This window comes from Falco peregrinus, chromosome 1 (genome assembly GCF_023634155.1).
Source record: "Falco peregrinus isolate bFalPer1 chromosome 1, bFalPer1.pri, whole genome shotgun sequence".
Lineage (NCBI taxonomy): Eukaryota > Metazoa > Chordata > Aves > Falconiformes > Falconidae > Falco > Falco peregrinus.
Window position 1 is genome coordinate 41,004,452 of NC_073721.1, and position 23,635 is coordinate 41,028,086.

General features: G+C 43.2%; 2 protein-coding genes across 2 annotated transcripts in view; one reads left to right on the top strand and one right to left on the bottom strand.

Moving 5' to 3' along the window:
- Positions 1-17,149, bottom strand: part of NUP188 (nucleoporin 188) — a 29,400-nt gene extending 12,251 nt beyond the window's left edge. Inside the window, exons 1-26 of the mRNA XM_055820328.1 lie at positions 17,054-17,149; positions 15,130-15,184; positions 14,450-14,523; positions 13,790-13,874; positions 13,005-13,085; positions 12,499-12,543; positions 11,787-11,879; positions 11,528-11,647; positions 10,948-11,159; positions 10,043-10,157; positions 9,318-9,518; positions 8,535-8,624; positions 7,892-7,957; positions 7,253-7,372; positions 6,677-6,803; positions 6,402-6,557; positions 5,663-5,789; positions 4,933-5,020; positions 4,763-4,839; positions 4,465-4,579; positions 4,005-4,125; positions 3,705-3,771; positions 3,148-3,276; positions 1,776-1,909; positions 1,269-1,375; positions 269-475 (exon numbers count right to left, since the gene is read on the bottom strand). Coding sequence (XP_055676303.1) covers positions 269-475; positions 1,269-1,375; positions 1,776-1,909; positions 3,148-3,276; positions 3,705-3,771; positions 4,005-4,125; positions 4,465-4,579; positions 4,763-4,839; positions 4,933-5,020; positions 5,663-5,789; positions 6,402-6,557; positions 6,677-6,803; positions 7,253-7,372; positions 7,892-7,957; positions 8,535-8,624; positions 9,318-9,518; positions 10,043-10,157; positions 10,948-11,159; positions 11,528-11,647; positions 11,787-11,879; positions 12,499-12,543; positions 13,005-13,085; positions 13,790-13,874; positions 14,450-14,523; positions 15,130-15,184; positions 17,054-17,079 — 2,838 coding nt within the window. The 5' untranslated portion in view covers positions 17,080-17,149. The remainder of the gene's footprint in view (positions 1-268; positions 476-1,268; positions 1,376-1,775; positions 1,910-3,147; positions 3,277-3,704; positions 3,772-4,004; positions 4,126-4,464; positions 4,580-4,762; positions 4,840-4,932; positions 5,021-5,662; positions 5,790-6,401; positions 6,558-6,676; positions 6,804-7,252; positions 7,373-7,891; positions 7,958-8,534; positions 8,625-9,317; positions 9,519-10,042; positions 10,158-10,947; positions 11,160-11,527; positions 11,648-11,786; positions 11,880-12,498; positions 12,544-13,004; positions 13,086-13,789; positions 13,875-14,449; positions 14,524-15,129; positions 15,185-17,053) is intronic.
- DOLK (dolichol kinase) lies at positions 17,080-22,591 on the top strand. Its single transcript, XM_055820383.1, has 2 exons — positions 17,080-17,218; positions 20,031-22,591. Exon 2 carries the CDS (start codon positions 20,137-20,139, stop codon positions 21,706-21,708), a length of 1,572 nt encoding a protein of 523 aa, XP_055676358.1. The 5' UTR covers positions 17,080-17,218; positions 20,031-20,136; the 3' UTR covers positions 21,709-22,591.
- Positions 22,592-23,635: the final 1,044 nt, after the last annotated feature.

Consider the following 23,635-nt stretch of genomic DNA (forward strand, 5'->3'; position numbering starts at 1 on the left):
TGGCCACTGTCAAGAGTCAAGAGAGTGGACCACAGAGATCTTTGGTCTGACCTGGCAGATGTTCTTACGTTAACACAGTATGTGCCTTGAAATACTGGGGAAGGTTTCTCTTTAGTTATAGGGAAAAGTAAAACTGGGACAGCAGCACCATTAATTGTAAGCACAAGCCGCATTTATCTTTACATTTAGGAACTACCAGATTTTAGAGACTAGCACTGCAAGACTGCTATGAACGCTACAAGACCAGTGAGTCCTTGGGCTATTCTACCTTTGACCCATCACTGCCATCCTTCACTTCCAAGTTCAGGAACAGCTCAATGAGCCCAGGTTGTGTCTCCACTGCAACTGTGAGGAACTCCAGTATCATGACCTTAATACGCATGTCCTCAATCTTGCTCTGTAGGTGGGTGAGGAAGGCATCACGGATGGCAGCAGCATCACTACCAAGGCAGGCATAAACAGACATGGGAGCAACCTGCAAAAGGAAAGAAACATCAGAAGCAAAACCAACCAAATTCTACAGAATGCTTCTTGTCTATACAAAAGGTGATTTGTGTTTCACATTGAAGCTCCAAAATATTTGTACTGAATCTATGAACATATGTGAGGAAAGTCAGAAGTAAGTTGTTGTCAGTAAGTGAGAAGAAACCTGCACAGCAATCCAATCTTTAGCAATTCTGCTCTAACCCTCACCTACTTCTCCGGAGTTATGACAAAACTGGAAAAGACAAAGACAAAACCAGTTTTGGAATAATATTTCCTGAAATAAATAAACCAGAGATGGATTTATATGCTTTAATAAAATTGCAAACACATTCTCAAATGTTTAGTAGCCATAAGAAGTAACTCTAAAAGGCAAAGTTGAAAGCTCCCAATAAAAACTTAAGTAGGATCCTCTTCCCAGTAAGATGTTAAAGTTCCAGTTAAGAAGGTGTAGGAATTGTATTTAAGAGTGTGACTTGAGAAAGCTCTCAAAAAAAGTGGAAAGAGATCAACTGGAGGTGCAAATACTTTGCAGAAAAAAACCCACTTGTGAAGCCTCTCACTGAGATGTTAAGTGACTTCTGAAACAGCAGAAAACTAAAGGGCCCTTTATGTGATTTTTAATGTGCTCTGCCTTACAGCTTTCAGTCCACACTGCCTTCAACTGACTTGCATTAAGCTACCTGATACAAAAAAGCCTGAAGAAATTATCCTGATAGAATTTCAGTGGTGGAATAAGTCACAAGGGGAGAAGCAAAGGAACACCCGTGTGAGCCTCATCTTACCGTAGCCAGCCGTTTGAGCAACTGGATGGCAAGGCGTGGAAGTGCAGGGTCATGCCTGTGGTAGATGTATTTGGCCAAGACTGCAATAAGATTGTTTCCATGAGCACCTGGAGAGAACACAATTAAAATCAAAGAGAAGAAACTGCAACAAGATGTAACTATTTACCAAATAATGATTTCCATAGCAGAAGGTGAGAACTAGGTCAGTCTTCCAAAACAACAAGGTGTGGGCCCAGCCACAGGTACTAATGGCAACTGACTTACTATATTCTGTAATTACACCCATCTCATTACAAAGCAGCAAACAAGCCACATTTGCTTAATACTTCAGAAGCTGTCCTAAAGGAGAAAAAGGCCTTAAAGGAGAGAGAATAGGCCTCCTCCCATCACTAGAAACCACTTTTTGGAACCTTGAAATCTTAACTACTGTTTGTGATGAGACACACGCTATTTGCAATTAACACAAAAGCACAGCTGCCCAGGCTGCCCCCATGGAGAAATACATACCATGCTGAGTAAGTGCCTGTTCTAATGGAGATACCACGCTCGAGGGGGGTTTCAACCGGATGACGTTATTGGTGACCGAGAATGCCAGCTTAACTGTTTGGATCAGCAGTTGACCTTGGCCTTGTGACTCATCACTGTGTTTCCAAAAAGAAACCGAAGTAAGTAACTGAAATAACCGTGTTGACAACTGACATTTATTATTTGCACAACAGTCAAAAAGGAAATTCTATACTCTGTCAATCAGGGGTTATAAGACATTTTTACTCAGACTGCCACGTCACCACACACAAGCTGCTGAAATACTGACTTTCACATATTCACAAAAAAATATTGCCTACCCAGCCCTGAGTTTTCAGCACTGAACAAAAAAGAAAAAGAGTCTGACAGCCTATTGTCATTTTTTTTCCCTCTTTGGGATACAGAAATACAAAACTTATTAAGACAGAGGGAGAAACATTTACAGAACCAATCTCACAGAAATTATAGTGAACCAAAACTGGATTAAGAGGTAACACTGGCTCCAATTCTGGGTTTTTCCTAAGACCTTCCTTATCAAATAAACATTTTGGAGAGACATTAAAACCAAAACCGCTTCTCAAATAGGTCTCACTTTCTCCCTGATAAGTCTGGATTCCCTCCCAGACTTGTTTGGAAAGAAAAAAGATCAGCAGACTTTATCATAAACAACCTGCTAACAAGTTTGACTGGCTATGTGTCAAGTAAAGTTGGCCAGGAACAGAGAACAGAGGAAAAAGTGGAGAGATTCAATCATAGCTAAGCAAAAGATTCAAGCCTTCAGACGGTCACATAAGGAAGTTAAGGCACTCAACACTGAAGGTATCTTCAATAATTCTAGAGTTCTTCAAGCCGCCTTCAGAACCACCCTGTACAGACTGATCTTCGTTAGCACTTCCAAAATCCCAGTTCAAGCCTTATTACAATTTATTCATGAGCGTAGCTCATGAACCAGCTGAACTCTGGTGTTACCCGAAGACACAGAACTAACATTGGCTCTAATCTTCTTGCTCCAAATTCATTCATTCAATCTTACAAAATTGAGTTCCAAGTAAATTCTTTATAAAACAATGTAAGTGCTAGCAGACATAAACAATTCAGCACATTTACACCCACCAGCATGCTCCAAATGTCATTTATAAATAGAAAACTAAAACAACTGCCTGAAATGGAGGGTGTACAGCAGAAACCATATACAGACCTGGAACAAACAAGGCTTGTTCCTCCAGACCATACAAGGCAGGCTGCCATGGCTAGCCGCTACACTGATCCCCCATTACATGTAATCAAGTCAAAGCTACATTTCCAACATCATTGCTGCTTTCCCCACACTACTGAAATGAAAGACACCACTCACCTACTGGACTGGGAGGCCATTACCATATCAATAGTGTCCACACCAATTCCCATGATGTTAATGACAGCTTGCCCTGCTTCAGTGTTGGCCAGGCTGAAGATGCACAAGGACTGAAGGCTGGGGGCATTGCTGTGAGTCACAAACAACACAGGACATCATCACTAGGAGCACTTGCAGTATTTTGCCACATAGCATTTAGAAAACTACCACAAAGTAACCTCTTAATTTCTGCAGTCCCACTGACCCCTAACCTTACTCTCCCTTCTACTTTCTTTAGAGTGGATACACCAAATAGAAAAGTGAATGGCTGTCTGTCCCAGGAAATCTATTTACTGCTTTCTCTTTTTTCACCATTCTAGAAACCAACGTGGTTTGCTCTGTTCCTCATCTTCTTCTACCCTTCCTGCACTCAGTAACACAGAAAAGAGCTGAAACCACCACTATACAACTATGCCAGTTCACGCCTAGTCATTTGCATTTATAAACTGAAACAAAACAATAGACTCCTGTACTGTAAGTCAGGCTAACGCAGATACAAAATCCATCACCTGTCTTACCTACTGCGAGGATCCATTTCAGGGCATAAGTTCAGTATAGCATGGATCAACTGCAGAATTAGGCATCCTAAAACAGAGATTAAACAGACTGCTCAGTTTTCAGGAAGATCTGTTGCCTAGCTCCTACTACTTTCAAACAAATCACAGCATCTAGCAATACTGGTAGACATACAAAGCAAATTCCAAATAGCTGCTAGAAAAGGTATGATAAAAAAAAGGAAGAAAAATTTACAGATTCTGTCTGAGAAGACAGGCGATCCTTTTCACCCTCTCCTCTTCTCCCCCCTTCAACATCCTTACCAATTTTCTCTCTCACTCCATGAGAGTTATAGCGCCATTTGTGGTAATTTGGCAACAACTCCTTCAGGACAAACACAATGCAGGGCACAAGTCCTTGGCTCTGGGTGCTACCAAGTTGTCCCTAGAAGAAACAGAAATTTTGCTGTCCCCCTTCTGGTTTAAAAGGGACAAGAAACCTTTTGCAAGGAAGATGTGCCATATGTCTTTAAAGCGTGAGAAAATCATCAAGCACGGGGACATAGATTTACAAGCGACTTCTTTTGTAGATGAAACAAAACAGTTTTTTGAAAGAATCGGACGACAGAGAAAGCACAAACAGTAGTGTGGAAGGGAGCATCAACCAATGATAACTCAGAGACCTGCTGCACAGGAGGTTGATCTCAGACACAGCTGTATTTCACCTTCCTACCATAACACCTAACAGCTGATTTCACATGCAGACAATTGCAGACGCACTCACCCGGACAAGAGTAGTTATCAGGTTCAGGAAGGAGATGGTAACACTGTACTCGCCTTGAGGCTGTTCTATGCTCAGCAACAGATTTCCATAGCCTCCAGCATTCATTCCCTCTGCACTGTGAAATGAGCAAGAGGGTTTATTACACTACTAGGTGACTAGCAGGATTCTGACATGAGTGAGAGATGTCAGACAATAGATTTCACACTGACAAAATGTTCTGATGACATGTTATGAATAGGTTAGGCCAAAAAAAAAAAAAAGGGGGGTGTGTGTGGCATGTGGAATAGATCATGAATACCTAATCACATGATTCATACTGGACACTGGATTGGCAACAAACGGTAAGAACCCTGTATGGTGAAGGTCAGTCCAAACCTGCAAGAGAAAAAGTACAGATATTCCCTCTCATTCATCTATACAAGCCCACTAGTTCTCAAATCCAGCAAACCCAGAAGGTCATTTCCTCACCTTGGCTGGCATCCGAGCAGCCAGTACTGTCAAACAATTGACACAAGAAGCAATAACATCCACAGGGGGAGAGATTACAGTTGTTAGCCTACAAAAGAGAAACAGTATGCATAAAATGCACTGCCACCTGAAGTCTAGCCTATATACTGCATTTTTTTAAATGAAAAAAGCTTCTCTCCCACTGAAGTACACAAGTATAAAATCTAAGCAGGTACATACAGACACCAGAGTCTGCACTTTCAGTCTAGACTTGCCACCTCCCCCTCACACCTGAGTCAGACCAATTTACTGCAAGAGGCAAGGCTGGCAAGACAGCACTGTCACACTGAACAGTAATTTTGCAGAAGAATGTCAGTTCCCAGGCAGTTCACACTGACAGGAGAGTAAATAAGTACAACTGTTATAACACCTGGAAGTTACTGCTCTAATGCTATGTTTTATTCCCCTTTCATGTAAATACAGCTACCGATAAAAAATGCCTTTAGATGAATAAAACTGCACAACATTCAGGAAAGAAGTGGAAGAGGGTCCGTTCTGCTGCATCAAAGCATTAAACAGTGTGTAGCCGGAACAGTCTTGAGAACTGAACAGGCAACCTTGGGGAGCTCAAGCACAGAGACACACTTCTTGCAAAGCTCTTGGCAAAATTAGTAATTAGCCATTCTTCGAGCTCACTATATCTTCTCAGCTACCTCTGCTGTTAGTGACTTCATGCCATTCAGTGACTTACCTCTGCAGGAGCATGTAGATTCGTGACGTGATTGGCAGAAGACAATCTGCTATTGATACATCAGTGCTGATGACTTTATGAACCAAATCAATTATTGGCTTGACCCTCTGGCAATGCTGAATCACATCTGGGTAAAGAAAACTAATACTAGAATGCAAAATCATACTTAAGTAGCAATCAAATCTGAAACAATGCACATTAACTGCAGGAGGGGGCCCGGGAAGCAGGACAGTAAGTAACAATCAGTTAGCTGAAAGGAATGCGCTCAAGCTTGTGGGTCACAAGGCCTGGTGATAAGAGACATGAAAAACTGCTGAAGGATATAGAAACAGGGACTAAGCGTCAAGTTGAGACTATACAGGGAACAAGGCGGTTGGTTAGCCAGATTGCTCAAGGACATGGTACAAGAACTGCAGACATTGTTATCTTTAACTGTTGCTGAATTGCTAAATAGCTAGCGTGAGATCTTCACACGAGTTGCCACATAGTTATAGAATACACAAGTTTTTGGACCAATCAGAATAAGATGTAACAATTGCTTGTGTGTATATAATCATGCTACTTGGCTAATTAAAGTGACATTCGCTTGCATCAAGCTGCATCCCGTCTCTCAATCGTGGCAATTAACCTTACCACACATCCCCACAGTCATTCCCCATGCCAAAAAACATTCATATTAACCTCAAATTGATACCAATTAACAATTATTTGTTCTCTTTCATACTCCCAGATATCTCACCTGCTGTCGATACAACATGGAGCAGCATCTCAATCTCACAGGTAAACAGTGTCCAGCTGCTGTAGGAATATTCCCATCGTACCAAATAAGCCCGATCATCCAACATTACTTGGCCCACTGTTCCCTGAGGTATCCGCAGATTTGTTTGACCTAGTCCTGAAGATTGAAGCAGGTGAAATAAAGTCACAAATTTACCCACAAGTTAAAATCCAGATAAAGAACTAAATTCCCCAAACCATTTCACAATGAGAAAAGCTTAAGTGCAGTTTCCTTACCAAGAGGATAAAGGAGTTTTGGAGCCTGTCTTCGCCAAAGTGTGCCATCTTCATGAGAGATCACATCAGGAGGTTTATGTTTGTACAGTTCAATATAGAAGGACATTTTATCCAGGAAACTGTACACCTGCATACAGACAGAGCTTAAACAATACAGCTGAAGAGCCAGACCTCCTTAAAAATGAATCAACCAGGTCACTTCCAGGAATAGGCAAGTTTTCTTGATGCATACAACATCCTCCTAATACACCAACCCTACGAAAACATCATTAGACAGCCCACATGTCCAGACAAGCCTCATCTAATGAATCAGGAATGCCTTATGGGTAAAGCACAACCCGAGAAATTAGTCATCTTAATCTTCAGCCGCTAGAGTAAAAAAGTGTTCTAAAAGCCAGAAGTCCTGCAACAGCACAGGACTAAAAAGGAGCCCAGTCCCCCGCTCTTTGACAAAAGCTTGATGTCTGTTACCTAAGTCTGTAATTGAGATAAGCACAAATAACAGAAATAATCACACAGCATGTTATCCCTGACTTAAAATAAATCATCTCCAAAACAGCAAGAGAGATCCTGTACCTTTTTTGCAGTAGATTTATCAGACACAAGGGCTTGGAGCAGCTGAAGGAGCGGAGTAAGAAGATGGGGGAACATACCACACACACTGTCCAGGATAATACCTAGACCTGCAGTAGGTTCCTGGTGGTGGAAACAGAAAACAAATGTCCTATTACTAAAAAGAAATGCTAAAATGGTCTCAGCATAACACAAGGATACAGTTCTTTTTTAAGGTGTACATTTAACATTAATCATGCACAAAAGTATCACTCCAGTCCTTGCACAGACTAAAGCATGAGGCAGTGTGCAAGTATAAGGCAGGAAGACTGTACCGCACTACGTATCATCCTAATTCTGTGACAACAAAAAAATAAGCACGATGCTTTTGCCAGCAGTTAGTTCAATCCTTGCAACCCCAGCCCTGGTTTAAACTATCACCTATATTAAAACTTGTTCCAGTATCCTTCAAGAGTAAAGCCAAGGCTGTACCTAAAAGGCAGGAAAGGGCAAAAGTAAATCAAAGATTGATACAAACAAACACTAGCTCCTCAGGCCCTCCTAAAACTAACTAAATACAATCAGTCTGTTAATTTCCTAACAGGGGATCTTTTATCAGGTTTTAGTTATAAGCAAGGTCAAAGAAGTTGCAAACACACTCACTGTCTTCCAGAAGAGCTGAGGAATGCTGGAAGCTGCCAGAACTTCACATGCAGCATCAATTATATCCTTCAAAGGAAGAGAGGACAGAGAAAAATAAAGGTTAATTCACACAGGGAGATTTAATCTCAACCAAGTTCAGCCACATCTTTGGAGGAATTTAAGTTTCCATGTTTACCAGCCAAGATTTAACTACTTCCTCTAGTCAAAACAGAAAGACCCAGCACACCCAAACCCAGAACACACAGGTAGGCTAAAGACATGCTCCTTATCATGAGTGGATTGGCCAGGACAAGTATGTTCACTTATAACTGCAAAGGGCTACCTGATGTCTTCTCAGACTTGGAAATGGAGTATATATTATTTCCATTGTTTTGGAAATAACACATCAACAGTTAATTTCAAACCCATAGGACTTCAAGTGCAAGACATGCTCTTTCACTGTTAATCAGCCAATTTGCAGAGGTCTTTACTAAGTTTGCATTGTGTAAATGTAGCAGGAGAAAAAGCAAATCACTCTTCAGTATCTACGTCACAAAGTTTTCAGTCTCAAATGCAGGACTACAATTCAACAAAAGTAATTATCATCATTTATGACAGGTTATTTTAAATTAGGTAACAGACACAATGAGCCTTGAATGCTTACCTGCTGATTGCCCAATGTATGTAATTCCAGTGATGTCAGGACAAAGGAAAGAAGTCCATAAATACACATACAAGCTGTGCTGGCAGTACACTGGAAAGAAATACACAAGACCATTACAGGAAAGACTGAATTACCGAACATACTATAACCATAATCAGTCTGCTCTACAAACTAAGTAACTGCCTTTTTCATACATCTTTGCTGCAGTCAGCAGAGGGGCAGCAAACCAGGAAGCATTCATTAGTTAAGGTCCACATTAATGCAAAATATTTCACCAAAATGAGAAATCTTGCCACTACCATTACCATTAACATAAAAAAAAATTAAGCATTTCATGTTCAAAGAAAGCAAAAGGATTTGCCTTCCCTGGTTTCTGCCTACAAAGTAGTTTACATATACAGTATTGTCTAATGAAACCATATACAGAGAACAGTGCAGAGTTAAATAATCTAATACCCAAGACCCACAATGCCAACTACATTTTTGGAGGAAAATCAACAAATTGTGATTAAAAGCAGTCCACTCTGCTCCGAAGAGATGTAGTTCTTCAAAACTTACAAAAGCTTTTTTTTATTATTCTTTGGGTATAAAAATATGTTTCAACTTCATTTCTGATCTTCACTGAAAGAAGGTAAGATGAAGTGTTTTACTGCATCTTCTGCTTAAAATCAGATTTAGTTTGAAAGAACACTGGTTCAAAATCATCCACTTCCCGTCACACCTTTACATCAGTAGCAATTAAAAACCTTCAAGAGCTTACATATGTAATTATAAGAAACTTACATTCTTCCCCCCACTGCTCAGTGATCGCAGCAGCTTTGTCAGATACTGAAAAACATTCAGCTGGATAGCAGTGCTGCCCATTCTCCTGATAACATTTGTTGACTCCTCTGGGTTTACAGTGTGACGGAGCAGAGCCCATGCCAAAAGCACTGGAGCATGATGTGAGACATCCCCTAACTGCAGCAGCTGACTGTCCATCTCCTGTGCAGAGACGGGACAAAAGCAAAACAACTGAGATCTTCTGAAAGAAGTTTATACTCAGCAAGCATACAGCTGACTGCATCTTCCGCCTAACAGTCACCTTTCCATGCAGGTAACTATTTCAAACATGGAACTGACCAAATTATATGTTTGCAGCCTCGGTCTCATTTTCTGCACTGTCTACTGACTTACAGTTGGTCCAACCTCAGATGTTCTCTGCCCTAAAAGCACCAACACTAAATCTTTTGTTTCATTCCCTTCTGGAAGCTTCGCAATGCCTATCTCTTTGCACAAATCTTTCTTTAGAGAAAGCCCCAGGATAACCAAGGAAATATAAGGGCTAGAGGAATTAATTTAGTTCTTATTTGCTGCAGAATGTTATGTGGATGCTAGTTCCTACACCTGGTCAACAAACCCAAGGACCAGACACTTGGAGACATAATCTTTAAACAGCACTTCTTGGGTAACCTCAGTAAATTCTGTAATGTTAGTGCTGATGAGGGGTTATTCTGCCAGCACTTTACCTGGTGGATGCACTTGTTATTGGCTAACTTGTGCTCTTCCGTCCTGTCATCCAAAGCACGCTCATGGAGGGAGTCAATTTCCATACCTTCCACCAGAATAAGAGCACTAAAGTAGCTACAAGCAGGAGAAGAACAAAAACAAGTAGATCATAAACTTTATTTAAGAATTCAGAGGGGGGGCGGTTTAAAAAATACAAGTGGTCAAAAAACAACCTTTAGTTTGTTTTTGTTCAGCTGTTCTTGGAAGCAATAAGAAATTACATGAAATTACATCCAAATTTTGTCTTGAAATGCTAGTATATGACAGATTACGATCTTCAGAACTACCATTTCTGGTTGAACAGACAAAAAAAGGTCACTGAAATTTGATGATCGCTTTTCCATCTTTGTAACTTTCTGCCACTTGGCAGAATTTTCATTCTGCCTGGCTGCAGCTCCAGTTATGTCCCATGCAGCAACACCAAGACATTACTGACGTTTTGTAAGCAGGCCCACAATAGCTTGATCTGAGGCAACGCAGTTAACACAGGTTAGAAAGGGAATGCTAGCCGCCGTGCAGGTAGCAGCCAGACTTCCAGCACAGGACTCTGAAGATGCAGTTTCACTTTGCTACCAGACCACCTAAGAAGGAGTGGCACTGTGTCTTCATTGCCGTTCTTACCAGAGGCAAAATTATATGTAAGATTAAAGCTAGTATATGGATACCTCTCTACTTTGCAATCACACCTTCGCTTTGCCACAAAGCACCAAAGTGACCCAAAAAGCTATTATGCCTTCATCAAGATAAGCTTAGCCTGAAATAGTGGTGCTTTGAGGAGGCAGCAGCAAGAATTATAAATGCTTTTTCCCTGAGGAAAATAATTGGTTTGCTCTGTACTCACTTTACAAACATACACGATACTTACCCAATACGATCCACCAGGTGATCCATGCTCTCATCTACCAAATGTCTGTTGGTTTGTCTAGTGCCAAATCCCTGTTCTTTGAACATCTTTGCAAATGCCAGAAGTTCATCAGGTGCCATTTCGAAGTATGCATAGTAGAGGAAGATGACTTCCAAGAGCATGGACTGTTCACGGAGGCATTGCACAAACCAACGGGAGACCTGACGTTCTGTCTGCACAAGGAAAAGTTCTACCATCATATGTTGAAGCTCACAGGTCAGTCAAAGCAGTTACAAACTGAGAAGTGTTGAAGCATTTCAACAGCTTGTGTAGCCAGCGGTGTGTATCAATGGCAAGGAAAGCCACTATAAATACAGAGTGCTGATGCACACTGTTAGTCTGGATCTGTTAGCCTAGGGCTATCAATGGATTTATCACAAGGAACAATATGTTCCACACAACACTCTCTGTTTCTGAGCAAAGTGTGTTCTCTTAAAGAGAAACATCCTGTTTAACTGTATCTGCACATACGCATTTTCCACTACACTACATATACAGAAAGACTTTACAAGTTTGATAAATAATGGCAGAAAGAAAATACCATGAGATTTCCATGCGTTTCCCATGTAGGAGCTTCTGCTCTGTACAGCGCTTCAAACTGTTTCCGGTAATTAGGAACTAGTTCCTTGTCCAGTTTTTCAACACACTGGAAGTACTGTGCCTTAAATAAACAAATAAAAGTGAACTTCTCACATGCACCTCACCTGCTTTTTACAATCACAAGTAGACAATTACTACACAACTTAAATATTTAGCCTATTTCAATGACATCACCCCGACAAAAAGGTTTCTTTACTCACTGTGTAAGGGTGCCTCTCATCCTGAAAATAAGTGAGTAGATGGAGGACACAGCGCAGAATGCAGATCCTCTCTTCATAGTAATAGTCAGCAAGCTGTGAATATATAGTGTAATCAATACCAATTTAGTATCCTGTCCAGCTCCCATACACTTTCCATACATTGCCAAGGCCTTCCTCACAAGAATATATAGTGCTCAAACATTACTACAGATGGAGTTTCAACTAAGCAGTTTTTAAGATATCTGGAAAAAAACCCAAACCAATATTTAATTAACTTTACAAAAGTCAATAAAACATGCCCATAGCGATATGTCTATAATTACACTGCTAAGAAACTTGGAAAAGAAAGGCAAAAAGACAGATGATCTCTTGTTCCTCATGCCTGTTACCCTCTGTCAGATATAATCATCAGTCTCCATTTCAGAGTTGTCACTTCAGACAGTAACATAAACCTACAAGCTTTGGAAAACAAGGAGGCGTGTCTGCCCAGCTAAATTCCCTGATACTAAGCCTAAAATTTCCTTTCTATAGCAACTGTTAACACTGTTCAAACCTATAAGCACATCCCCTTATTTCAGAACCAGTTTCTAAAATTTGTTCTTTATATGAAGGAATACCTCAATTATTCCAAGATTTTCTGGATCCATAGAAATAAGGTTGGTTCTCTGTCAACAGATCTTTTCAACAGAAAATACAAATGGAAATGACTAACCTTCAGCATCAGAGCCTGACTCTGCCTTTCATCCTGAAGAACTGTCTGTAAGCAAAACATAACAAAATAAATATTTATTGCAGAAATACCTACCGACAAAATACATGTTCACAAAAAAGACTGACATAAACAAAGGACTTTTTTTTTTTCCATTTCTTTCGGAAAGACAGATTCCAAAAGCACAAACCCAAACCACTCATTTTTAACTACATATTTATTCTTCATCTCCACTCGCTCTCCTTCACAAATCTGTAGCTCTCCTGTATTCCTGACACAGAGAGCCGAGTTCCTGCAGAGAGATCAAAGCAGGAAGAGATACTAGAAAGTTAGGCCTGGATATCTGCTATCACATTCCTTAAAGCAGCATTTGGGCATTGTAATTTCAAAGAAAAGCTACAAAGCCATTTCCAAATAAGAACTCAGACTAACGTGACCATATGCATGAACAAACCACGGGTATTAAGGAAAGATGTGGAGTAAATAGGACATAAATAGGAGCTATGGACCTTCAGTGAGTCCCTTGTTCCTCTGTAATCCTCTTGCAGGTAACACTGTAACAACTGCACACTCTGCTCTTCATCCAGACCCTGGGGGTGGAGAGAGAGGAAAAAAAAAAAAAGAGATGCTCTGCAATGAATTAAAGGCAACTGAATCCATTAAAGATGAAGATTCACCCCAAATACTCAGGCAGCTCCTCTCTTCTAAACAAATAACTTCCAAAATATGTGAAAAGAAAACTTTTGCATCAGGCAGATGCTTGCTTTAGTCACCACTTGTTTAAAGCAAAATACATAGGCTTTGATGTCACTTAGATGGAGCCACTTTAACTTCAGCAAAAGGGGCATAACCATCATTCAAATGAAGCTACCGTCCCCAGCCACTGAATTTTAAACTTCCAGCTTGAAGGAACATAACCTTGCAGGTAAACCGACAGTATTTTCAAACATGGCAACCAATTTAAGGGACAGAAGTTTTTAGCTGAGCAATTTCAGATGTCTTGAAAGAACCCGAGACCAAAACCAGGTGGCTACTTCTGAAAAGCAGGGCCCTTTGCAGCAGAAAGAGATGTTAACCAGAAAAACCAAAGTACCTCATGGTCACTAACCACTTTTGAAAATTTTGACCTACAGCCTCAACATGTACTTCTAAGCTCCTTCAGATTATTTTGAACTGAAAGGAACTTAAGTTTGCCTCTATTCAACATCAACAAGTTTACTTAAATATCAGAATCCAAATAATAATGTATTCCAAGTGCAGGAATAAAATACAATCAGATAGCACCTTCACTCACCAAAAACTTGCTGACCCTCAGACCCAACTCTTTCAGTGGGGCAGCCACATCTTTATCAGCTTTTATTTTTTCTGCTGAAGTTGTACTAAAGAAGAAAGAAATTTTAGTCATTAAAAATGCATGGTTCCAAGGAATGAACTAAATAGCCTTAGTTTTATCATTTTAAACTGAACATTTGCTTTTTCCTCAATGGCCTTTAAATATTTCATACAATATTCTGTAACCTTCTCACCAGACAAAACTCAACACCATTCATAACCTTATTACTATGATAAATGCAGGCTACATTCATTCCACCTGTTCCAATAAGGGAATCCAGTTATCCTTCTGGGATGACTGAGTGTCAGGAGGAGTCACTTCCTCACAGCCTGCATACTTGCACGTAATTGCTTCAGCTCAGCAGAGGCAAGGGTTAAGAGCTACCTAACATTAGTAATGAGAGCAGAAACTGCTGTTGCTTCTTTCTGATCTGTATTTCGTGCCCAGGATGTTATGTGGATTCAGTACTTTTTCTTATTACTCCTCTCCTGAACCTTCAAGTCATGCAAGGACTAATAATCTATTTCTATGTAATCAGGAAGAAATATTCAACATAATACTCTACTTATTTAGGAGACCCTGTTTTAGAGATTAATTTCTAAGATCAGGCAATCACCATACCTTGGCGGTTTATAGTATGAAAGTCCCGCTAACAATCTCTGCCAATGCTTGTTCAATTCTGCTGCAATCTGTGCCTAAAAAAAAGAACCAAATACTACTGAACAGACTCCTCCTCAACATATACTGCCAAGTATCAGATTTGTTAAATTTAAGTTGCAGCAAAGGAATTTCACCACCACAAAGAGAAGGAACAACACAAGACAAGCATTTTTGATTCAGACTGATTCAAAGTACATTATTGTACAAGACAGCTCGCTGCCTTGCCTAATCACAGGAAGGGAGAGAAGATAGGAGGCAATGGACTGGATTCACAACCATTTGGATTTCCAACCTCTGGGCAAATTCTGGAAAACATGGGCTCCATCCCTGCAAATAAGGAAGCAGGCTGTACCACTCATGAATACACCAGGCCAGCCAGCCTAGAAAGTAGCACTCATGTCTTCTCCAGAAGGGAACCACCTTTTCACATACACCCTTCCAGGTAGTTCATGAAGCAGCTATTAACAAGGAATGGAAGAATGAACAAGTGGCAGAGATAAAGGAATAACAATCACACTGAGGGAGAAGAAAAAGCAGCAAAGCACATTTTCACTAAGATACAAAGAGATGTACAAATAATATATTTGGCCATGGAGTCCATTCAGTTATGGGCAAACCTGCTTAGCAAAACAGGGACTTACCGGTTCTCTTAAAGCTGATCTGCCGAGAAGAATTGTCCATAATTCTCTGCTGCTCCTGTAAGCAAAGGGAAAAGGTGGATAGTATTTTAATGATGAACACTATTTCAGACTGCCATTTAGCTTACCCCTTTTCAAATTACAATTACATCAGAGCAGATTGCATTGCAATGGAAGATGTAAGAAAAATGATTTAAGGAACATTAGTTTTTAGCTGTCCAGTTTCCCATGTCCTGGAAGAACCCAGGAAAGTCCCAAAGAGGGTGACAACTGATATAGCAAGACTTGCAAACTCCTGTTAAAGAAGCACCACATTTATATCTGTTTCCTAGCTCAATGTGATTGTGCTACTTGGATGTTTGAGGTTAGTAAAAAGAAACCCAATGAAGCACAGAGCAGTATTTCATGCAGTTACATTTGATGCTCTCCTCCGAACAAATTCTTCTGTAACAGTTTCATCCTCCACTCTAAGTGGAACATAAAACTGGAATTGAAGAACTGCAACACCTTTACAAAAGGTAGAATCATTTGCTGCAGGTCTTCAGAACATTCACCCTCGACTTCTTGTTTCTCCCCAAGTATGCTGCACAAAAGCCAGTCTGCACTATAAGGTACTACAGATCAAATCCTGACCCTGCTACATACATCCAGGAAAAATTAATCTCCCCACAACAGCTCTGAAAAAAGATGTTTACTAAAAAAAATATTTCAGGAACTTAAGAGAAACGATCATTTGTCAGCAGCGTAATCCAAACCAGGAGTTAAACACCACAGCTCCCCACGCAAAGACTATCTACAAAAGCAAGAACACTCATTAACTTATTTTTAGAACAGTACCATCAAAATAACTCATGATGGCAGTGAAAGTCATGTGCAACTTCTGACACATGGTGCCACTTAAATGAACAGTGAGACCTATTATTTCCAGTACACCTAACAACATAATTTCCACCAGCTAATTCCTCGATAGTTGGGTGCACCTCCCAGTGTGTAAACTAACGAACCTCTCCGATTCAGTCAGCTGCTGCAGGCGCAACTGCTGCGGCCCACACTGGGCACTGGAAGGCCACTGAATTGTACTGGTAAAAGAACTGCCCAGAACTGAGCACCAGCCCGGCAGAGCCAGCCCTTCTGCTTTTTACCACGTCCTAACCGCTTCAGTCTGTCACAGAGCATGGTTTGGTGCCGGTTTGTTAATTGCTCTGAGACAGCTAAGGAGGGAGAGCGCTCTCCAGGTGATCACACGTGGCAGCACAGCAGCGTTGTCCCAGGAGGGCTTACAGGCATTCACTGAATAAGAATCAGACACGTAGGAACGCTCCAGAGCATAAAACGTTACAATAAACGCCAAAAAACGTGTCCAGGGCAAACAAAAGCACCAATCTAAAGTGATGACTGAACTTGGGGTTCAACAAATCGCCTCCTTTACACATCCTCCAGATGGCTACGCTGGCCGCTCTGTCGGCAAAGGGCTGCCCAGCAGGTGAAGCCCAACGGCCCCGGGACCGGCCAAGGCCTGGTCGGCGCCTCCGGGCGGCGTGAGTGGGGCTGCAGCCTCGCCTAAGCGAAGGCTCCTCGCAGAGCTACCGAACGCTCCGCCTGCCACAATATGGCGGAGGAAAAGAAACCCAAGAGCCGCCGAGCAGCCACCGCCGGCCGCGGGGCTGAGCGCCCGGGCTCCCCGCGGGGCGCCTCAGCGAGCGGCACAACGGCGAGAGAGGGGCGGGGCATGGCCTCGCCGCGCGCGCGGGAGGCGGGCCCAGGCCGGCGCGGGCCCCTCCGCCGTTAACCCTCCCTGCCCCACCACCTCCCCCCCGCACCGCCCGCCGCCGCCGCCGCCCCCCTCATCCCGCCCCGCGGAGGGTCCCCGCGCGCGGCCGGGATCGGGGCCGTCCTCGCGCCCGCCGTCGCCGCCGCGCCCCCGCACCTCGCGCACAGCCCGCCCGCCGCCATCTTCGCTCCCCTCTCACGTGACCCGCCGCGCTGCGCCCTCCCCCCGCCTGTCCAGCGCCGGCGTCACGTGGGGGCCCCGGCCCGGCCCCGCCCGCGTCATGTGACCGGCGGCAGCGGCAGCATGGCGGCGTCCTGCGAGGTGGGTGCGCGCTCGGTCCCCGGTGCAGCGGGGAAGGCCGCGGCCCCTTGGCGGGACCCGGGGCTCGCCCGGGCAGCGTGCTCCGGCACCTTCCGGGGACTGTGGCGGCTGCCGCGGCTCTCCAGTAGGGAAGCCTGGGGGAAGGGGGGCCGCGCCGGGCGGGGAGGAGGGCCGGTGCTGCAGCCGGACGAGGGCTGCCCGGCCTTCGGCAGCACGCCCGCAGGAGGCTTCCCCGGGCAGCGGGTGACGGGACGGGCAGCAACTGCTTCGTCCGGCGGGGGCTGGGTGCGGCGGGCCCCGCGGCAGCTGAAGGGCGGGTGTGGAGGAGGGAACTGCAGCAGGCACAGGAGAATGAAATAACTCGGCACTGAGATAGGCCGTGTTACCGGAGCCCTGCCCTGAGACGGAATCCCTCCCTGTCTCACGGCGCGGCTGGCCGGCTGCCGTGTCTTGCTGTTGATGCAAGAGCTGGGCTACAACCTTAAAATTGCCAGACCGAGGGGAAGGTCTGTTTCAGCCTTTGGCTAGCATGTGCTACTTACTCTGCCTCTTTTCAAACAAGTCTTAAGCTTCCCCCTCCCCTGTGCTTAGAAATAAGGGGTGGGACCCCAAAACCATTATTAGCTGTAGGTAGATATTGCCCATGCCGCTTCCATTTTAATGACTGTATGATTAATTGTTCTCCCATTCTGTTTAAAAATGAGTTGCAATGGCAAAAAGATTACACTTGGCCTGATTTAGCTGTAAAGCAACAGTAAACCTAATGAAGTTGTTGGGCAATCAAGTATTTCAGGCCAAGGATGCCATAAAGCAATGCATTAGCAATTCGGAGTCTTCAGTGCAAAGTCATGAATAACTAAATGCTCCAGAGCCACAGTGCAAGGGAGCTTGATGGTACAAACTTCAATGGTTGCCCAGTAATACTACTACTAAGTTCTTAATCAGCTTTATAATCTGGTGATACCATTCAACACTGGATGAAACCCCAAACCAGAACTTTAAATAAACTTCTAGTCTTCCATGAGCTAATGTAGATATTAGCCGTGAGCCTGGCAAAACAAAATTTAATAAGTTTATTGCAGATCAGCTTAAGATTAGACCAGAAAGGATGAAGCAATCCAAAATTTCAGCTGGAGATACCTTATCCAGCAGGGATAGATACAAATGGATCAGCCGTTCTATTGCCAACAGAAATACAGAAACTGATACCTTTAAAGAACCCCAAAGAGGTGCCAGTGTAATGGCCTTGGCTTGTGTATGGTTAAGACATAACATCAGATTACGAAAAAGGAGAAGTAAAGGTTGCCAGAAAGCAATAAATGCTGGTGAGAATTGCATAAGCAATTGCTGGTTGGGAGTGCCCACAGTACTGCAAAGATAAGATGTGATTTAACCCAACAGAGTCATCATGTACATTGCTAATTATCTCAACTATTTATCTTATAGTCCAAAAGTTTAAAGCAAAGTTTAGTTTGGTTGTGAGCCTTGATTCAGAGAAGGGGAAGTGCTGTAAATGCAGTAAGTGTTTGTGAGACAGGGGAGTGAGGGGATATAGAAAACAATGACAGCTTTAGATCATGATCAAGAATGTCTTACAAGGTTTACTTACCCTTGAATTTGAGAGAAATAGTGCATGCCAGAGGTTAGTTAAATAACTTATAAAGTAAGTAAGATAAAGTAAGCATTTTTAGGATGACACTTGCTAATATTTGTCCGTTGTCATTAATGACTAACAGTAAAATATTTCACATATTTGTACACATCTAGAGTCTGCGTAAAGTAGGAGTGTGGGATTCTCACTTGGAAAATGGGAATGAAGGTAGCTGACGGGGAAGAGGCTGTGCGATGAGTTAAAGAGAAATGGAGCCGATATCTTTCTTTAAAGATAAGGAAGAATAAATCAGACTTTTTTATTCATGTATGAAACTGTGTAATAATTACATGATATGGCTACAACACAGCCTAGAGTTAAACAGAAAATTGCCGATATGTCAAGATGGACTAGAAGTGTATTTTAGAATACACTTTTAGAATTTAGAATTGCTGTAGTAGCAAAAGAAATTAAGCTGCTTAATACTAAGGGTGTAATAAACATCCTCTCATGGCTACAGGCAAGATGAGCCCTGTTCATTTTTCTGTGCTCAGATCTCCAGCTTAGCTTGACAGGCAATAGATCAAAATTAGATAAAGTATACCATTTGACTCACCACCCCCAACAATTGTGATATTTTCTTTCCTACTTCTATTGTAAATACTATGCAGCATTATAAAACACCTGCTGCAGTAGTAAAGTATTCAATCATAACACCAGTGACAGAAGGAGAGAAAGGTACGTCAAGGGTTCTGCACACCAGTGGGAGGAGAAATATTTAATAAAAGGAGGAACATTCTGGAAAAACATACAGTGAAAACTACCTACAAAATTAGGTTCCCAAGTTACCTTTACACTTTTAAATTAACTATCCTTCAAATTCACACATCACAGTGACCCTTCTGGGAATATTCATGGCTTATTTGCTTCACATTTCAATTCAAAGACACTGCAACAGAAATATTTGAAACTGTATCTGAGTACTCCGGTGTTTCTGCCACTGCAGGCTGACCTCTCGGACTCTCAGAGGAAGCTACTGGTTTTGGATGACCATTACCTCATTGGTTTTTGGGGGTTTTTATCCACCTGTGTGTTGACATTAACAATTGGCACATAATTATCAGTTTAAATTAAGCTTAAGACCGAAACAACTGTGTGAAAGCTTTAGCTTTTCTAGCAGTCACTTTAATTGTTTGCTTTTTTTTTTTTTTTTTTTAATAGGGATTGCAGTAGCATGAAAAGGAGTTCTTCTTAATGGACAACTATTGAGCACATCGGGGACTCCTGAGAAAGATTTTGAAAGCTTGAGCCACATTGGACTGGAATCATGTTAAACAAGCCAGTGCTGGTGGAATCCCTGATCGTGTTGATCATCGTTCTCTTTGTGCACACAGTGGTGTGGGACCGGTACTCTTGGTGTGCTGTCGCTCTCGCCATCCAGGCTTTTTATGTCCAATTCAAATGGGACCGTCTGCTCCAGCTGGGGGGGGCTGTATTCCAGTTCCGTGCAGCAGCAAACAGCGGCCTCCTGCCAGCCAGCATGGTCATTCCCTTGCTGGGCATAGTGATGAAGGAGAGGTGCAAGTCTGCTGGCATTGTGTACTTCGAACGTTTTGGAATAGTTGTAGCTTCCACTGGCATGCTGGTTGCTCTCTTTCTGTCTGTGATAGCAGTTGGTATCACAAAACCTGTGCCAACCAACACTTGCATACTTACTGGTGTTGCTGGCAGTGTAATTATCTATACCATGAAGCACTCTTTGACTGTTTCAGAAGTGATAGAGGTCCTAGAAGTGCTGCTAATATTTGTCTACCTCAGTATGATCTTGCTGTACTTGTTGCCACGATGTTTCACTCCTGGAGAAGCATTGCTAGTTCTTGGAGGTATAAGTTTCGTTCTCAATCAGCTCATTAAACGCTCCCTGAATGTAATTGAGGGCAGAGGTGATCCCATAGACTTTTTCCTTCTGGTAGCTGTTGTTGGAGTTGTTCTTCTTGGGCTTTTTTTCACTGTGCTCTTCATTTTCATGGATTCGGGTACGTGGATCTCCTCCATGTTTTTCCACATGATGACAGCGGTGCTAGGCTTAGGGGTCATCATGCCTTGGCTGTACAGACTGATCCAGAGGAACCCTTTGTTCTGGCTGCTCCAGTTTCTGTTTCAGACCCAGACAAGAGTTTACCTTCTTGTATATTGGTCCTTTTTGGCTGCTTCGGCGTGTGGTGTAGTTTTCTACCAGAATGCTAAGAGATCATCTGAATCTAAAAAACACCAGGCCTCAACTATAACCAGGAAATATTTCCATTTCATTGTTGTAGCTACTTACGTTCCTGGACTAATTTATGACCGCCAGCTTCTCTACGTTGCGGCAGTACTGTGTCTGGCAGTGTTTGTCATCTTAGAGTATATTCGGTACTTCAGGATCAAACCATTTGGCCAAACCCTTAGGCATCTGCTGTCTCTCTTCTTGGATGAAAGAGACAGCGGACCTCTAATCTTGACTCATATTTATCTCCTCCTTGGCATGTCCCTCCCAGTGTGGTTGTTCCCCAGATCTTGTGCTCCTAAAGGTACCTTGCCTGGGGCAGGGGCACTGGTCCCCTACTCTGGGGTACTGGCAGTCGGGGTAGGAGACACCATTGCCTCCATTTTTGGCAGCACGGTGGGGGAAATCAAGTGGCCAGGAACAAAGAAGACCTTTGAAGGGACAATGACTGCTATTTTTGCCCAGATCATTGCTGTGGCTCTTATTCTGATTTTTGACAGCAGTGTGAACCTCAACTCCAGCTATGCCTGGATTCTGGCATCTGTGACCTTAGTTTCACTTTTGGAAGCTTATACCACCCAAATTGATAATCTGCTGTTGCCTCTCTACCTCCAGATAATGTTTATGGCATAGCAGTGTTTCTAGGAACAGAGGTTCCTCCCTTTCTAGAGAGAAGTGGTAACAGAATATGCACAGCCAGGAGAGCTCAAAGCTGATATAAACACTGCTTTTGGTACAGCAGATAAAATTGTTCAAAGCAGAAATGAAAAAGACCTATTTAAAATAAAGGTTTTGGTTTGGTCTTGGTTTTTTTCCCCCCATTTAAAACACCGTGAGTTGCTTTATGTTCTCACAGGAACACAAGCATAACTGATAAAAACAGCATTTGTGTTTAATAATCCAGTTTAAGTTTCTTCTGGGTGCCCAGAGGCAAAGGAAGTAGAGGCAGAAGAGGTAAGTCAATTAGGAAAAAAAGAAATAGAAAAATATGCAAACCTCTCAGATGTTGCCACCTCTGTATCTTATCGGAGCCAAAACTCGTTTTGCTGTACTGAGTCCTGCCATCTTGTACTACTGAATACGTGAACTCCGTGTTTCTGTATAGGCACAATGTAAAGCATGTTTTAGAACAGGGGTGGCCGCACAGAGTGAGTACGACTGTCCAGATGTAGCCGGTCACTGTCGGCAAGAGCCGCGCTAACGCACTGCGGTGCACGGATGCAACTTCAGACTCGGGAGCTGCAATAGCTCTGCTCGCCCAGGGCAGGCAGGGGAGGTTTGCGAATGTAAGAGACTGTTTATTCCAAACAGCGCTAACGAGGGTTGCAGTTTTAGCCCTGAAGGTTTATGCAACAAGAAGAATGTTTTTTCTTCTTCCAGATCTTAATCTCTAGATTCACGTGGAATAATATTCAATATAGGAGAAGAAGCTAAGCGAAATCACAGATAAAACTAATTACACATTAATAACAAGAGCAGAAAAATCTGTTAAAGTCAATAAACTTTTCTAATACTACTGCAGTTTTCTACTTTTCACATTTTTTCAGCTAGATATCTAATCAATTTATAAAAATGCTTCTATCAACAAATTGAGTAAAGCCATTTAACTGTGTCCATTTAATTAAAATAACTACCATTTTGTGGCCAAAAAAACCCACCTAATTTTTACATATTGAACACTTCTGTATTGACGATCTCTTCTCGCCAGTTTGCCAGGTGTCCATTAGAGCAAAACAGGGCTCTTGTCTGCAGGAAGGAGTTTTAACTCCTGACGCTTCTTTGACTCACTTCTGTGAACAGTTTTGTGCGAGCCCAAGCTCACGCAGCACACAGTACGGTCCCTGCCCTGGTCTCCATCTCAGGGCTGAGAGCAAGACCAGGGCGGAGGTGAAGCTGCTGCTGTGGGCCAGCGGAGCCGGCCCCAGGAGCCGATGTTGTGTTTGTCCCTGCGGAGCAGAGCGTGGCCCAAGGCACCCACCGCCTGCCTGGGGTCGGTGCTGCTTCTCCTGAGGGTCAGCACCAGCCCGTCGGCTGTGGTTAGTAACGCAGTGAGTACTCGGGTACTCTTTGTAGGAAACCAAACTCCCTAACTGCGCTGGGCTGAGCTTCCTTGGCATCCAACAGGAGACCCGGCAAATCCCCTCCAGCTCCTTCCTTTCATTTATGCGCTTGAGCTGGATGGTGTGTGCTGCGGGGCGCGGTGGTGTGAGAGAGAATCTCTGATAAACCATCACTCTGCAGCTGGAAGGTGCCATTTCAGATCAACTCTTCCAATGGAAAGGGACAGAAAAAGCTTCAGCTGCTTCTGTCACAACCCACAGCCCTCACCACGGATGCCACAGAACAGCGCCAGGGGCGAAGGGACCCGCTCTCCCCCCACCCACTCTCCGGGCACAGCAGTGACCTGGGGCACAGCGTCCCCGCGCTAGCCATTACCCTGCGGACCCCCGGCCCCTGTGGGCCCCCCCCCCTGCAGCAGCTGGCAGCTGTGCGGGACCCGCCTGCCCTGTCTAGCAAAGCCCGAAGGCTGGAAGGAAACCTCCCCCCTACAGGAACCCCA